The 18,012-nt window shown below is 39.7% G+C and overlaps 1 protein-coding gene across 1 annotated transcript in view; it reads left to right on the plus strand.

Moving 5' to 3' along the window:
- DCC (DCC netrin 1 receptor) overlaps positions 1–18,012 on the plus strand; it is a 635,057-nt gene that overhangs the window by 531,617 nt on the left and 85,428 nt on the right. The window contains exon 13 of the mRNA XM_063453897.1: positions 17,002–17,143. Within this exon, the coding sequence (XP_063309967.1) occupies positions 17,002–17,143 (142 nt within the window). The remainder of the gene's footprint in view (positions 1–17,001; positions 17,144–18,012) is intronic.

An 18,012-nucleotide genomic window follows, 5' to 3' on the forward strand; every position in this document is an offset into this window, starting at 1 on the left:
CGTGAAACGCATAGGAAGCAGTTGTACAGGGAGGTCAAACTCTGTTATCTCCTTAATCAAATGTGCCTTATTTTGTGTCAACATCTGAAATAGATGTACACGACATTCAACTGGATGGACTTGTATGCCATTTAAAAGTTATTTTCTTGTAAATGTTTGTTTTCCTCCAATTAAACTATATTCCCATTATGTTCTTGCAACCAATAGGATGGTGGACCATCATGGAAGATGTAATCCACTAGATGAGAAATTACCAATGCGTATATGATACTATAGGCTTGACTGAGTCAAGTCCTGATAGGCTGATTATATATTGCTGAAGAATGTATTATTACTCTATAAATCATGTAATACTGCTTGTATCGAAAATGCAAGGTTGATTTAAATCTTACAATTAAAAAAAAGCAGGGAAACAATTTTCAAAGTGTGAGAAAAATGCAAACAGACCTTAATATAAAAGTAATCTTAGTTTTTCTTAATATATATGCAGACAGTAGACTGGATTCAGTAATACTTCGTCCTTATTTGTGCAAATAGTCTTTATTGTAAAGTTGACAAAAAAAATCAAGAAAGGAAACTGTTATCTAACTGTCAGGGTGTCAGTCCGAAGATCGGGACCCCTGTGCCTGATGTAGATGTTGAGAGGACTCTCATCATGGAAGTGGATAAGTAGGGCCTGACACCCGGGTGTTGAGCACCAGAGATTGTGCGGCCACTTACCAAGACCCTGATGCAGCTTAGCGGAAGTCAGAGCAGATGATATGCTGATATGTTTCCAGTACTAGAAACAAGGTAAGACTAGAATAGGCACCAAACAAGAAAACAAGACAAAACTAGAAGACCCCAGAACCGGAGAAGGGTGGAAAGCAGAACCCAGAACATGTACACAATACATAAGGGAAACATTAACAGAACAGGGGCAGGACAGGACAGGACTATACATGGACTGGGAATACAAAATAAAACAAGACAAGCGATATAAGACAAAAGAAGCGTAGACATAACTAAGTACGGTGGGTCCTAACTGCTTAGATATGCACGACTAAATAAACAACAATAAAACACAACTGAAACAAATAATAAAACAAAATAAAATAAATAATGAAACAAACAATAAAACACAACTGAAACAAACTAACAGTATAATGCCAATTTTACTCTTAAACTTGTGTTTAGATTAGCAAATGTTTGATGGAATTTTAAATGAACTTGCAATATGCTAAGTGGTAATCCTGCCATTCAATCAAACCATACATTGTAAAATGTAAACCTCACTGGCTGTTTTCATTAAAAATATAAAATGAGTTTGTCATCCACGCTACAGTATTTGCATAAATATATCTGCAGGGATTTTATAATGATTGCATGCGTACTCCTATTTGAGAATAAATAAATAAACCCTTTTAATTTTGTAAACATGCATTTTTAATTAAGACTGAGGTGCATCCATTTTGTTGCTACTCTTCAATGGTGGAAATAAAAAATCATTCTGAATTACTGTCCCACTGTGTAGAAGCAAATTAGCTATATTAAGGAACAGTAAGATGATTTTGAGATGAGAAGACTGTTTAACAAAGTGGAGCACATTATCATTGTTTGAAATGGAAATCTTTTAAATTATTAAGAATAAGGGTTTTTAGTTTGATTCTTACTGAGCTAATTATCATACCATTGACTAATCCTGTGCACAAAATCTCTTAATCCTTTATTCCCAATTCCCATAATCTCACATATAAAAGAATCACATGATATTGGGACTGTATAATTCATTACATTCATTACATAATTCAATACACACCTGGGAACGGGCACACATTTAATTGCTTGCCCTGTGGATAGGGCCACTCAGGAAAATCCAAGCAGTGATTTTTACTTGGCCCATTACCATGAGCATAACCGATTGGTTTCAGGTACAGGGTTGAGCCAGACCCGAAATGTAAGTCTCTGTCTCTTGCACAGGAAATGGATCAGCATTTGTTTGAGAGAGTAAACGCAGGCAACACTCCAATGGTAAGAGATTTAATCAGCAGAGCCTTAATTGTCGCACTTTCTGTGGGGTGGTACACCTGTTAATAAACATACAATCCTTACTATTGGAGTGTTGCATGCGTATACTCTTTTGGAAGACTGTATCAGTGGATTCAGCGATGGGCCTCCGCTGTGGATGGCTGGAACATTTACACAGTATCTGAGTGCAGGGTTTTCTATTTACTTGCAGCATTTGTTTGAGATCTGTGTGACGGAAAATGTCTTCCTCTGCAAAAGCACACGTGAGCAAAAAGCAATTTGAGATGTTCCTGAGCAAGCATCTCTTACATAAAAAAACACAAACACAAAATAACAAATACACAAAAATAAACTGTTTCAAATATTTCAAGGCTACATTACATTACCTATCTCAAGCAAAAATATGGAGGTTTGGTCACACCACATAGTTATCGAGTGTTAAGCCTACCACTACTTCAAATACTGCAACAGCAAAAAAACATTTTAACATGAGAGATTAACATGCAAGCTATATAATTTACCGCTTAAACTCATCCAAAATGTGGAGGAAAACATCTTGGAACAGTTTAAGCAGTAAATAATCCTTGTTTTATCTCCCATGTTAAAACTGTATAAGAAACTGTATAAGAAACTGGGGTACTTTGATGTAATGTTGGGCTTAAATCATTCTGACCATGTGGTGCAACATAGTTTCCATTTTTTTGTTTGAGATATTTGAGCTTCTAGATTTATTTGTGTGTGTGTGTGTGTATTTAATGTCCATGCTGATATCTTTTTGTGTATTTTGTATGTAGTTTTAATGCAGCACGCTTGCTTGTACTGTACGTTCTTCCTAATACTAATATCCTGTATTTTTCCAAGCCTCTTATTGCTTACGTTTGCTTAGTACATAGTTATTTTATAGAGTAGGTATTTGCTGTTAAAAACACATTTCTAGGGCATTAGATTTTTTTCTGTGCGTTCACTTGTGTATTTGTTTTTAATTCTTTTCATGAACTTAGTTTTTCTAATCTTTGCCAGCATTCCAAACAAATGGTTTTTATTCTTTTAGAAGTCGTAATCCTTATACATTTAGTATGTGGATAATGTAAGAATTAATACACGGTAGATAAGTAAATCTTCATGCGATTTCGCAATGAATTATATAGTCACATCTTGTAATTGTATTTGGAATCCTTGCACGTGCAAAGGGTAGAAAATTGAAAGCTCTATGACATATACATATCATATCATATATACAGAAACGGATTGTATTTTGCCAATAGGCAGCATTCTGTGCTGAAATGTGAAGCATTGGAACAGATCACTTATAAAAAGGGTTAATTTGCATACATATTTATTGCAGATACAAGGAGAGAATATTGACAAAGGAACTAGTACTTTGTAAACTTGTTATGCAAAGAGCATGAATGACGAACACCAAATTAACTAGACATCCTGTCTTATTTTCTTAACAATAACAAAATGTATTTTCTGTCAAGTCAAGATAGTTTTATATTCTCAGTAATTGTTTTATTCAGTTAACTAAAGTACTCAGCATTAGCTTTCCAAAACAAATCAAATAATACTCTGATAATTAAATTATTTTATTTAGTATCTGCTCAATGTACTGTCATATTAATCCAATCAGTACCAAAGGATTTGCAAAATAAAAATAAAATAAAAATGACCTCTAGAATCTTGCTCTTGTGTTCTGAAAACTCATGTGTTAGACAGGACACAAACTTTAAAAATCAGATGCAGAATAATGAAGTTAACATTCTGAAAGCCATAATTAAGATAACTCATTGAATATTCCATAACCCTCTCACTTATGAAATAATTACCCCTAGGTATTAGCCAGCTTTTTATTGTTCCCATTTTGCAACTTTCCCCATATGGTAACATTGCACTGTATGTTATGACATTGCTAATGTTGTAATTTTAACCATCATGTTTTCACTATACTCTATATACATTGCCTCTGCCCCAATATTTTGTAATGTTTCTCCACTTAATTCCCTCAAACTTACACAGAAAATGGGAGAGCTAATCTGCAAGACATGTGCAAGAAAACACAGCTATAAACACACACATGGTACAGGGAGATAAAATCAGAAGGATAGAAACGAATAATGCTATTGACACAACTCAAAGTATTAATGTTTTTAAGAATATAATAATGATTATTAAACAAAAAACTGAAATATATGTATCTATCTATCCATCTATCCACCCATTATCTATCTATCTATCTATCTATCTATCTATCTATCTATCTATCTATCTATCTATCTATCTATCTATCTATCTATCTGTCTATCTCTCGCTATCTATCTATCTATCTCTCATCTCTCCCCCTCTCTCTCTCTCTCTCTGTATCTATCTATCTCTCTATCTATCTATCTATCTATCTATCTATCTATCTATCTATCTATCTATCTATCTATCTATCTATCTATCTATCTATGTATCTATCTATCTCTCTCTCTATCTATCTATCTATCTATCTATCTATCTATCTATCTATCCATCTATCCATCTATCCATCTATCTATCTATCTATCTATCTATCTATCTATCTATCTATCTATCTATCTATGTATCTATGTATCTATCTATCTATCTATCTATCTATCTATCTATCTATATATGTATCTATCTATGTATCTAACTCTCTATCTCTCTAACTATCTATCTATCTCTCTATCTATCTGTCTATCTCTCTCTATCTATCTATCTATCTATCTATCTATCTATCTATCTATCTATCTATGTATCTCTCTCTATCTATCTATCTATCCATCTATCTGTCTATCTATCTTATTGTAACTTATTGCTACTAAAACCGACATAGGCTGCATTCCTTCAGAAAACCACATTTAAATATAGTGTGAGTTGTATATGATCCCCTGTCAGACTGCAAAAGAAAAACAACTCCTCCTGTCCTGTCATTTCATTTCCCTTATCCTATTGATTCCATTCCATCCATAAAATCAAAATAAAGATCTGGTCCAAGAGAAGTGGCATCATTTCCTATTTGATTATAACTAACATCGTTTTTTTTTTTTCAATGTCTCATATTTATTGGTTTTGATCAAGGAAATGTAAACAAAGGGGTACAGAAATAAGATGGGGTGAGGGTAAATGGTTACACACAATCAGACCACATTGTCGGGTACAAACATATTGGTTAATTTTATACATGTTGTGTAAGACACATGGCATGGTTACTTTATTGTTCAAACAAGTTTTGGGTTAGAGTGATCACAGACAGAGTAGCCACTACGACATTACTTTTTGAGGCTTGAAGGTTACATAAAATTTTCCCATTGGTACCAATGCTGTTGTGGCAGACACAACAAGATTTTACCCTGAGCAGCGCTGTGGAACAACAGCGCTACACAGGTGTGACACCAGATTCACAGCTAGAGATAGTGGGCTTGTACAGACAGCCCCTGAGCACAGTCGTCGCTCTCATTGAGGGTCGCAGTATAACTCCTACTGTGTCACGCAGGCCTCCGACTTAGTATGAGAAGGGGGGTATAATAGTGGCCGGTGTGCGGCGCTAACAGTGGGGTCGTCTGCCAGACAGATATATAACTACAACATTGTCTGCGTGGGTGGTGGGGGAGGGGGGAGCAACAACCGGGTAAAGGTAAGGATAGGGGGAAAGGCTGAGATGTCTGTACACCATGTTAAGTTTTGTGATGGTCCGCTGAGCCACAAGTCTCCAGCTACCGCTGCTCATGCGGGGGCTAGTTTAAGCGGGCTCTCCTGTATGTCATTTTCCTCGGACAACTGGGGTGGGGTGGTCCCCTATCTCTATTTGCACTCCACAATCCTAGATCATCATGGGCCTCTGTCTCATTGCCCAGACCAGGTAGACCAGATCAGGTTGTACCGTGCCAGGGTGCCCTGAATCGTATGCGCTATTTTCTCAAGGTGCTGCGTGTGGTTTATTCTGTTAACTACCACTGTTATTTCCGGAGCTGAGGTTGATTTCCAGAGGGAAGCTATACAGTGTTTGGCTGCCAGGGTGATGTGGGTGGTCAACACCGCCTCCGGATGGGTCAGTGAGTTGGGAAGCATGTGTAGGAGGTAGGCTTCTGGAGTGAATGGTACCCCTTTCTGTACATTATCTTGGAGTAACGTTTGTACCTGTCTCCAAAAAGTGTGTAATACTGGACAATGCCAGAATATATGACTCAAAGTGCCCGTCTGTGCGCAGCAGCGCCAGCATACTTGTTGTGCCCCTGGGTATATAAGTGCCAGTCTCCGCGGGGTGAGATACCACCTCATCCAGAGTTTATAAGCCGCTTCAACATGATCTAAGCAGCGTGTGGCTCGTTTTACCAGTGCCATTGCTGCAAACCATGTACTACTCTCTATTGTGCTATTGAGCTCAGATTCCCAGTGTACCATGTAGCTTAATTTATCATTCTTGCCTATCTCCAAGAGATTTCGGTAACATAGGGAGAGTGGTTTCGCTCGGGTCTTTCGACTGAGACATAGTGAGTCGAACGGGCCTGGCTCTCTGGTATCTGGCGCTGCCTGGGTGATTCCCTGCATTATGTGCTTAATACGCAGGTAGGTGAAGAGTTCCCTACTTGGGAGGAGGAAGGTCTGCTGGAGTATCGGGAATTGTCTGATCTCATTGCCCTCCATAATTTGGGACACCCTCTCTATCCCCTTTGCCGTCCAACCGTCTAGAGTCAAGTCTTGTGTGAGATACTTCAGGCTAGTCATGGGGGCGTATAGCATCAGAGGATGGGCGAGCATTTTCGGGGCCCACCTGTGCCATATGCGGAGAGAGTGTTTTGTGGTCACTAACATGTTTGCATTGCGCGAATGCGATTTGGGCGGGACCCAAAGTAAGTCTAATAGTGCGTGGGGCGTAGCACTTGCCGTTTCTAAGTGGTACCACAGGGGGCGGTTTGGGGTCATCAGCAGTCTTGCTGTTTGGGATATGTTTGTGGCTATATAGTATTTGAAGATATTGGGTACACCCAATCCTCCACCCCCCATGGCCAGGGTTGTGCTTGCTATAGATACCCTAGGTGGTTTCTTCTTCCATATGTGGGCGTTTAACAGACGCTGGAATCGTTGCAGCAGCGTCTTTGGTATCTCAATGGGGAGGGCCCTAAAGAGGAATAATATTTGAGGAAGTATGATCATTTTTAAGGAGTTTATACGTCCCAGCCACGAAGTGTTTTTTGCCCCCCAGCTCTCCAGCAGCGTCTCAGTTTTAGTCAGTAAAACGTCATGGTTGTGTCGGAGAAGGTTGCGTCTTAAGGGTGCCAATTTTGTGCCTAAGTAGGAGAGAGTGTCTTTCCGCCAGTCAAAAGGATGTTGGTCTCTCAGGGCGGTAAGGGTAGAGTGGGTCACGTTAAAAGGTAGCACCTGAGTTTTTGCCTCATTGTTTTTGTAATAAGACACTTGGCCATAGTCATGGAGCAGGAGTAGGAGATGCTTCAGTGATTCTGTCGGGTTAGTTAGAAATATTAGAATGTCGTCAGCAAAGGCGGCTATTTTTTGGGGGCCCAGCTGCGAGGGGACACCGGCGACAAGGTGTTCCTGTTTAATAGTGTGCAATAGTGGTTCTAGTGACAGTATAAAGATGAGGGGCGACAGCGGGCACCCCTGTCTTGTGCCATTCGACAGGGCAAAGCGTCGGGAGGTAAAGCCGGAGCTCACAACCACGGCTGTCGGGGAGGAATACAATGATAGGAGGCCATTGAGAAATTTGTCGGGGAATTTAAATCTACGGAGGACTTCTGTCATGTAGCCCCAGTGTAGCCGATCAAAGGCTTTCTCCGCATCAAGGGCCATTAGCAGTCCCTGTGTTTTGTGTACCGTCAGGAGTTCCATTATGTCCAGCGCACGCCTTGTGTTGTCCTCTACCTGGCGCTCCGGGACAAATCCCGATTGTTCCTGGGAGACAAGTGTACCCAGGAGGGGGCGTATTCTATTAGCTAGGACTTTGGCAAAAAGCTTTGTGTCTGCGTTAAGCAGGGAGATAGGACGGTAATTTGCGCAAAATTCCGTGGGTTTGCCCGGCTTGGGGATAGTAATGATGGTGGCCTCTAACATTTCAGGGGGTATGGAGCCTGACTCCATGATGTTGTTGAACAGGGAGGTCATGTGAGGAAGGAGTTGGTCCTCAAAGACTTTGTAATAGTGGGCGGAGAAGCCGTCAGGTCCTGGGGCTTTATGTCGGGGGGTTTCCCTAAGTGCTTTGGAGATTTCCTCTGGAGTGATTGTGCTACTAAGTAGTGAGGCTTGGACGCTGGAGAGCTGGGGAAGTTCCACTCTGTCTAAGTAGGCGGCTATCTCCACCGGGGTCGGCTGGTGTTGTAGGGGGTCCTCCGCTAGGTTATAAAGGGCACCGTAAAATGTCGCAAATTCATCCACTATCAGTTTGGGGTTCGTCAGTTTTGTCCCAGTATCAGCCACTAAGCATGGTATGCGCATCTGAGCGTGTTTGTCTTTTAGTTGGGCGGCCAGCAGTTTCCCCGCCCTGTTCCCCTGTCTGTAATACTCGCTTTTAAGTTTGCGGAGAGCCCTCTCTACTCGCTGGAGTTGGTGAACTTCCAAGTCATCTCTGATCTTATTAACAGCCCGTCTGTTCGCGTCGGATGGTGAGGATTTGTGGAGGTCCTCTGCAAGTTTCAGCTCCCTAAGCTTTGCGCAGCTGGTTTCCTCTAGTTTGCGTCTTAGTGTCGCTCCTGCCCTAATTAGTACTCCCCGTACCACGGCCTTATGGGCCAGCCATGTCGCGGCTACGGTTGTGTCTTGGGGCTTGTTGTCCGTGAAGTAGTTCACTATGGTTTTCCTTATTTCAGCAACTCGTTCAGCACTGTCTATGAGGGACTCATTGAGGCGCCACGAACCTCGGCCTCTCACCGGGTGTAAGGTGGTGAATGAGGAGAGCAAAGGGGCATGGTCTGACCAGGTGATTGGGTCGATGGTAACCCTAGCCAGAGTGTCTAGGGACTTCCCATCCACCAGACACATGTCTATGCGGGAATATTGGTTGTGGACTTTCGAGTAAAAAGTATAATCTCTCGTGGCCGGGTATAAGGAGCGCCATGTGTCGTGAAGGCCATGGGAGTGGAAGAGAGCTGAGAGCTTGTCACCAATAGATATAGAGCGAGGGTGGGATCCTGGAGTGCCTGATCTGTCCAGGTCAGGGTCAAGTACACAGTTAAAGTCTCCGCAGACATAAGTTTGGCCCTGCTTTAGCCTATCAAGCGTTTTCAGGGATTTCCTAATAAAGTCATATTGGTTGGAGTTAGGGGCGTATAGATTTGCTAAGGTTACTGGGACATCATTTAGTCTACCCACCAGGATCAACAGCCTGCCGTCAGTAGTTTTATACTCTGTCGTGCACGTGAAGGCCCAATCCGAGTGGATTAAAATACTGACTCCCCTAGTTTTATTAGGCGCTAGGGCATGGTAGGAGGCGGGGTATCTGGCTGAGAGGAATTTCGGGGGGTTTGTAGCCGAGAAGTGTGTCTCTTGTAGGCAGGCTACTGAAGCATGCGTGGAGCGAAGCTGGGAAAAGGCAAGCCTGCGCTTTTGCGGGGTGTTCAGACCTCGTGCATTTAGGGACAGAACATTAAACTGGTGTTGGGAAGACATCAGCTGAGACCGGGGGGGACCTTGGTGTTTCCGAGGTAGCATTTACCAAACTGGTACACTGACTCAGGTAGTAATCTCTGGTAAAGGGGGGTTACATCCCTAATCTCCCAGCGCCTCCGAGGTTCAGGGTGAGCGACATCTCTAGTGGGGTACATATTCGAGGGTAGAATGCAATATGGGAACAAAAAACAGTAAACATAACAAAAGTATATACAATACAATAAGCTTGACAGCATTATGTGGAGACTGGTCCACGGGTGCTCTTTCCCCATTGCGTTGGGGGGAGGCAACACCGCAGAGGGTTGTCTCGATAGTGGGGGCGGGGTTTAATTGGAAAGGGTCCATGACCGGTGGTGGACTAGATGAATAGAGGGAAGTAAAAGTCCTATTACGGGTACAACATGGGCATTAGGTGGCACCCCATTCGCCACCATAAGTGTAGGGGCCGCTGGTGTCATGCGGGGGTAAATCTTGCAAACTTGGTGAGATGAGCCGTGCCGCTAGGCTTGCCATCTGGGTGCCTCGGGTTATATAGGGGTTTATTTGGTCTGGACATGCAGGGGCTGTGGCCAACTTTATTGCCGGCGGGAGCTGCGTGTAGCAAAGATCTTTAAGTGCAGCATATGGGGTAGCAGTGTGTCAGCAATGGGGGGGTCTTGTGGGCCACCTCCTGTCATATGTACTCACGTGGGGGTTCATTACCCAGACACCAAATAGGCTTTTCCCCTAGGTAAAGGATAAGGGGGTGAGTCCAGCTAGAGTCTCTACCGCTACAGAAGCGGAGATGTCTTCACCTTACGAGGCACTAGTCGACTTGGCAGCCCAGCCTGGACATTCCGCTGCGGCAGTGGGGGCAGAGCAAAACAGTCACTTCTTTCTTTGGACTTTGGTCCACTCCTGGGCCACATGTCCTGGGGATGCTGGGCTGCCAGGCGGTACTCGGTCCGGGAAGAGCCCCCAGGCTTTCAGCTTGTGCATACCCTGGTCTGGGTCATCTAGTTTTGTTAGGGATCCATTTCTCCAGATCAGCAATTTCGTGGGGAAGCCCCAGCGGTAGGGAATCTTGTGGTTCCTGAGGCATTTAGTGACATTTATAAAGTCTCTTCTTCTCGCCATTGTCATAGGGGACAGATCAGCATATAGGGAGATCTTTTCATAGCCAGACGGCATAGCCGTAGCTTTCCGTTGCGCCGTGAGTATGGCGTCTTTGGCGCTGAAATAATGTAGCCTCGTGACAATGTCTCTTGGTATGTCCTGTGCTAGCGAAGCGGGCTTGGGTACTCTGTGCGCCCTGTCTAAGCGCAGTTCTGCCAGTTCCAGAGTTGGTTGGATGGCTGTGAAGAGTTGCTGGAGGTACCCTGGGATATCCGCCCCCGAGACTGACTCCGGGACACCGCGCACGCGGATATTGTTGCGGCGCGAGCGGTCCTCCAGGTCCGCCAGTTTGGCTGTTAGGCGCGCCTGCTCCGTCTCCATTAGGTAAGGGCAGTTGATCTTCCGTTAGCCGGTGTATTTTGTAGCTTCAGTCCGGTCCGGTCTCGGAGCTCTCACTACATGCGTCCGCTCCGCGAGACCGGAAGTCCCGTTTTTTTTTTTAAATCTTAAAGGTCTTGAATCTTTTTAAATACAAGAATTAATGTTGGTGTCCTTTGGGTGACTTGTGAAAATCCCTCTGCTGTAAACCAACTTGACCACCCATTCTTTGACTTTGCCATTATCGGACAATGCAATTCCATTTTATTAAAGCTTAACAGAAATTTCAGGGTTTAGTTTTAATTCAAGTTTCTATTTCTCTAATAGAACTAGCTCAATTAAAAAAGAATGTCCTGCAATATTGCACTCACTGCAAATTGGTAAGACTATAAATAAACTAATGATTGGATAAATAGAAGACTCCGCTTAATAGGTGACCGCTTAACCCTACCAGAATGTTAACAGTAAGACCTAGTTAATTATTTCAGGACCAGCAAAACTTATTTTGTTAAAATTGTCCTTTGCCTGACCCTTGTCTACAGCATAAAGATATAATCATATGGAAGTTCTGCTTACATAGTTATGATATAAAATATCTCAACATCAGCTATTATAAAGATATCATTATAAGTTAGGTTTATCATTCTTTTCTATGCAAACCATACCAAGGGTCAACAAACAAAGAAAATAGGACAGACTAAAGAAAAGTTAATTGGCTCTTTGACATTTTATGGAGAACAAAATGCGCTCCTTTTAAATGGTAGAAAATGAAATATGTGTTGTCTTCTTAGAGTGTGTTACTTTATATTAATGTTTTATTATTCTGTCAGCATCAGGACGTTGTAGGTCAAGAGCTATTGATTTTCAATATTCTACAGTTAAACCTGAGACTCGTGAAATATTTCTGTAAGCGTCAGTAAGATTTGGGGGTTTATGGCCATTCAGGGTATAACATGGGAATAAAATGAAGAATAAAATGAACTAATGAAGCCTGTTTAAAAAAGACCATCTTTAGACAGAACGAGCAACAAATTCTTAATGTTTAGCCTAATATTTGAAAAACAAAAAAAGTATACATTTTTCTATTTTAGAAAGAATTTAATAGATTTGTGTGATTGCATCTAACACCATGATATATAGCAATTTAGCCAATACTTCAAATATGCATATGTAATACTGTTTTACTAACATAGGAACACTCCTACAGGGTAAAACACTTATGGTGAGTAAATGTAATAAAATAGTCTTGACTTTAGAAGGACCATACATGGGGAGATGTGACCAAAAATATTGTGTCGCTTTCATTGAGAATGCAGTGAATCCTAAAGTTCTGATTATAGTCCATTGATTTCTTTTTCCACCCATAATCATCTTATGTTTTCTTACACATATGGGCATATACACACTTCTGGAGGTCTTCTTTTGAACCTTTTTTATTGTTCTCATTAACTAAAATGAGCGACTGATACACGGTGTGCATAGGTAATGGACATCTCGATTTTTCGTCATTGTTATCCAAGGACTTTGATGGAGCTAAAGTATACTAGTCTTTTTTGCAGTTTTCATGAAAAAAATATTAATCAGCGTGATGATTTACCAATTTGTTGTTACACTTCTGTGCTCTTTTAAACTGAGTATCTCTTCGGGGTAACATTTCTGATACTTCTAAAGGGTCAACATCTTGACAATCTTCACACTTCTGAGACTTCTAAAGGGTCAACATCTTGACAATGTTCATATTAGAGCTCAAGAGATAGATTGGTACAAAGTTGACATGCCTCTTTCTTCTTGATTCCTCCAGATATTGTCATTGCTTCTAAAACAGAATCATTCATCATCCGTGTATACCATATGAGTATTGTTACTCTTTGTTGACTTAAACACAGCTGGCAAAACTCATTTGCGCAGACAATTTTCGTCCTTTTTGATCTGTTTAATTTATGTGTTGCGTGGTTCAGCATATTCCATGTTTTTCTGCTCACTGATAATAATATAAGTTTTACATGAATTCCTTAAGCTCCTAAGGCTCACTTTTTCATACATATAAAATAGGAAATAATTTAATCAGTAAAGCCATATGAGCGTATGTTGTGTTTATTATTAAACAAAATAAAAGCAGTTCATTTAAATCGTGCTTGGGAGAACATGATTGTTCTTTAATAACAAAGTGGATGTGATCTTTACATAATTGGCTTCCCAGGGATAGATTTAAAAGATAATGGGCATTTCTATGGAGTCTTTCAGTCATACTCCCTGAGATCTCGTACAAAGTGAAGCATCACCGCTCTGTTCACCTCATGAGATTTACCTTCCGAGAGTGAAATCAATTATATTGCGGTTAGGCTCTGACATCTCCGGAATACCATGCTGTTGATAAGTTGCATTAGGTTCTATGATGCGAAGATAAAAAAAAAGAGGAAAAAAATAAACAAGGAAAAATCCAACACAAAAAACCCACTTTAACTTGCAAAACTAAAGCAAACGCCTTTCAACCAATCATCCTAGAGTTTTAGCATTTATTTTCAATTGCATCTACAGGCCCTAGCAATATCACAAACTTTTTGCATCTGACACTATTACCTACAGCAGGACACCTAAAGTAATTTAACTTCACAGGATCTGAAGGAAAACAGGCAAGTAATAAAAATGTGTCAGGTGAAACAGTCTGCTGAGGGTTTGAAGTGTAAAAACAGAGACAACAAGAATAGTTAATATGAACAGTAAAGAACATAGAAAGTTACTCAATCAGCTGTAGGCTTCAGGTCAGGAAAGAACATCTCCCAGATAATTAATGTGTATTCGGATCTTATGCCATCTTGACTTTGAGGTAAATGTATAACAAGGAAAACTATGGAAACTCTCTGAAAAAAACATTCCTTAAATGTTACAAAGCACAACTTTATTTTGTATAATCTATACAAATATATATATTTTTGTGCAATATTGTTTATTATGTGATCAGAGCACCAGGTATTACATTTTTGAGTTAGAGTGCAAGAGCCTTGGATAACTGATATATATATATATAATTTATCCAAGGCTCTTGCACTCCAACTCAAAAATGTAATACCTGGTGCTCTGATCACATAATAAATAATATTGCACAAAAATACCGGCACTCCAGGATTTAGTAGATACATCTTCTTTATTCAAGTAGATCCAAGTGGTCGACGTTTCAGCCCCTAAACTGAGCTTTTATCAGGACATATCAAACATGCATTACAGTAAATGGCTTTTAAATAGGACAAAAGAGCAGATATTTACCAAATATAGTGTGGTCTATAGCCACACATCATAACGAGGAGAGTTTATGTTGGTATTCTAGAAAATGTCTGGCCACAGGTTTATCCAACATGCCATCATGATATGCAAGCCGGATGCTTGACCTATGGCCTCTGATTCTCTCACAGAGTGCTGTCTCTGTTCTACCAATGTAATTGAAGCCACACGGGCATGTTAACTTATAAATAACAAATTATGTGTTGCAATGTATTCTATGTTTAATGTTATACGCTTTACCCGTGTAAGGATGGTTTAAGGTTTTTGATGGGATTATTTGCCCACACATCACGCATCCCAAACACCTTACACATCCAATGTTCCTACTGTCATGCTTGATGGGATTATAACAGTGCCTTGGGTCTGTGTTGAACAAAGATCCCTCAAGTTTTTATTGCGTTTATAGAAAGACATTGGTTTCTGTTGGTATTCCTTTGGGAGAGAAGTGTCAAATTCTAGAATATTCCAATTACGACAAATAGATTCTGTGAGTTCAGTACTTGCAGTGTGGAACTTCATCGCAAAAACAGTTCTCAAATTAGTTTCTTTGGATTCTTGAGTCCCGGTGGAATTGAATTGAGATTTGCTTTCACTAATGCCTTGTCTATGATCAAACATTTGTATCCCCTAGCCAAAAATTTGTCATATATGATATTTAGTTGTTCATCGCGTTGTTGTCTCTGGGAGTTATTCCAGAACACGCTTAAGAATTGTGAAAGTGGAAGTGACTCCTTTAGGTGCTTTGGGTGAAAGCTCTCGTAGTGTAAAATCATATTACAATCTGTCGGTTTTGTATACAATCTTTACTCCAATTTGTGGTCAATTAACATGATTTAAATGTCCAGAAATTGTATACATCTATCGTCAATATTCTATGTAACCTTTACCAAAGTAGGTAAGTTGTTATTGTACTTAATAAACATTGAAGCTTCCTCCTTAGGGCCCTTCCATAAGATTACAATATCATTGTCAGTACTTGACTATTTGTTGATCATGGCATTGTAAATATGTGTTCTCTCAAATTCATGCTAGGCTGTTTATCATGCATTACTTATCTGTAAATTAGAGAATTAACATCAGATTAAACTTTTCTGTTTTTATTGTATTTGCCTGATTCAGTGAAGACATTATCTAATTATTGTTTGACGTTTTAGATATGTTTGTTTCTGTGTTCCAAAAAATCTTTATAAGATAGAGCATTGTTAATTAAATACCACAATAAACTTAGTTTATATGTCATTTCTTATTGAAATATATGTTGACTAACTAGATTTATTTTTTTAATAATATAGTTATACACTCATAAAATAATGTATGACATTAATATATTATTGTCACACAGCTGGGGATTCAATGTGCAATCGCCTTTTTTTGTTTTTCAGTATATTTCCTGCTGTGCTGGCGTGGTGTGGTACTGTAAATTGGACATGCATTTATATTTAGGTCGCATAGATTTTTTTTTTTTTTAGCTACATGAAAAAGGTTACGTTTTGTCGTACAAGAACAAAAAAATGAAATCAACACTGCTTTTTTCATACTATTTTACAATATAATACTTCAAATTTTATTTGCAACAGTATTCATTATTTTTTCATTTTTAATTAGCGAAGTGTTCTTTTCAGTTACATTTAGATAACTTTTCAACCGTCAATAAAAAAAAAAGGCTGCAAAGCTATAATCATGATACAGTGCTATTCAACTGTCAGTGAAATAATGTGCAGTTATAATCAGGTTACAATGCTTGACGCAATATGAAATGCTATACAATGAGAGGTGCCTCTCCAGTTAATGTATTCATTTTACTGGAGTGCAATATTTATGATACTGCTCTTAGCAAGAAGTAATGATATAATTTTTCTAGTTTTTATCCATGTTATCAGAATGGTTTGCCACTCTGAGCTCTGAAATATTCAGTATGTATGTACAGTTTATTTAGATAGTACAAAGCTAGATGTGCTTAACTCTTTACACATTACATAGCTGTATCTCCAAAATGTCCCAGGTTTAGTGGGGCTGAAAAACATTAGAAGTGTTTAATAACACTATGGGCATGGGCAGCCCTGAGGCCAGAGAGCCTTACTTACCACTTTTTCAGGTGAGTCACCCATTTATTGGGTGACTCCTCATCAGCACACTCTTTCTGGTGTATGAAGGTATGATAACGGCTGTAGTTATACAGCTATGTACCTACCTCTTTACAGGCTACCTTACAGCAAAGTGGAGGTAGCACTAGGTATACAATATATATATATATATATATATATATTTGTAGTCGGAACTTAATTCGTATATGAAAATAGAGAAGAAAGGGAAAGGTGGTAGTCGTGATACCTCACTAAATCAATAATGTATGCATCACAGTGGTGACATGTTCTGTACAAAGTTTTGATCTGAAAAATATATACATGTACATGCTATCCTGCTAATCAATTATCAGCATACTGCTCTATTAAAAAAAATAAAAAAAAATAAAAAAATTAAATGTTTTGTTTGCTTCTAATGCATTGTTTCCATTTGCAGAAAATGTGTTTATAGTAATACACCTTTAGTAAGTTGGTATACGTAGAATTCTGCTGTCTTTTTGACTCACTGCTTGTTTGTCTTTTGTGTTTATAACAGAGCATCAAAGTTAGCTGGCTGCCTCCCCAATCTGGAACACAAAATGGATTTATTACAGGCTACAAAATCCGGCACAGAAAAACTAGCCGCAGGGGTGAATTAGAAACTTTGGAGCCAAACAACCTTTGGTACATGTTCACAGGTCAGTCTTCACAGAGAGAATGTCCAGCAAGTTTGTTCTCTCAGGATAGGTTTAATGCATTGGCAAATGTCTTATAAGGTTACATTTACTGAGCTATAAAAAATCTTTCCCATTAGTAGTCTGACTTTATTGTCTCAGAACCATTGCATAATACCTCCAGAGTAAATACTGTGTGTGGTAAAAACATCATTTTTCAATTACGGAACTTATATGAGCGACATTTAATTTACAGGAGTTTTTTTTTTCCTTGCAAATATAAAACACCAGACTCATATATTATTTTATACACAAAGTGTATATTGCGTATTATATCCAATACAATATTTACAAAACAGTAGTTAATTGAATGCAATAAACTTTTTTTTTTAAATGTCCTTCATATCTACGAGCAGTGAATTTGAACATCAAACAATGCGATACAGATATAATGTTATGTTCTCAATATGGTGCACGCTCAAAGGGGGAGAGACAGTATGTAGCAGAGACAGAAATCATAATTTCGTTATCATCAGATCATGTGTTTACAGATTTAATGTAAAGGTTTTCAGGATTTTCTTTGAAAACATTTTGAGTTTGATATGACAGTATGCTACAAGAACTACAAGAACTACAGAATTATGTACACACCATTTAGCAGTGTAGTGCTTTTCCAACAATCACTGAATTACCAGGGCATAAACTAGGGGTATCGAATGCTACAGCTGTTTTTCCTCTGATTGGCAGATAGTAGTGTACAAATTTAGTACAATATTCATCTGGGGGGGCGGGGCCGGGCCGCCGGGCCGCCGGGCCGCCGGGCCGCCGGGCCGCTGGGCCGACAGGACGCCATCTATATGGGCTCCGGCATTAAACTTACAGAAACAACGCTT

Source organism: Pelobates fuscus, chromosome 5 (genome assembly GCF_036172605.1).
Source record: "Pelobates fuscus isolate aPelFus1 chromosome 5, aPelFus1.pri, whole genome shotgun sequence".
NCBI classification, from domain to species: Eukaryota; Metazoa; Chordata; class Amphibia; order Anura; family Pelobatidae; genus Pelobates; species Pelobates fuscus.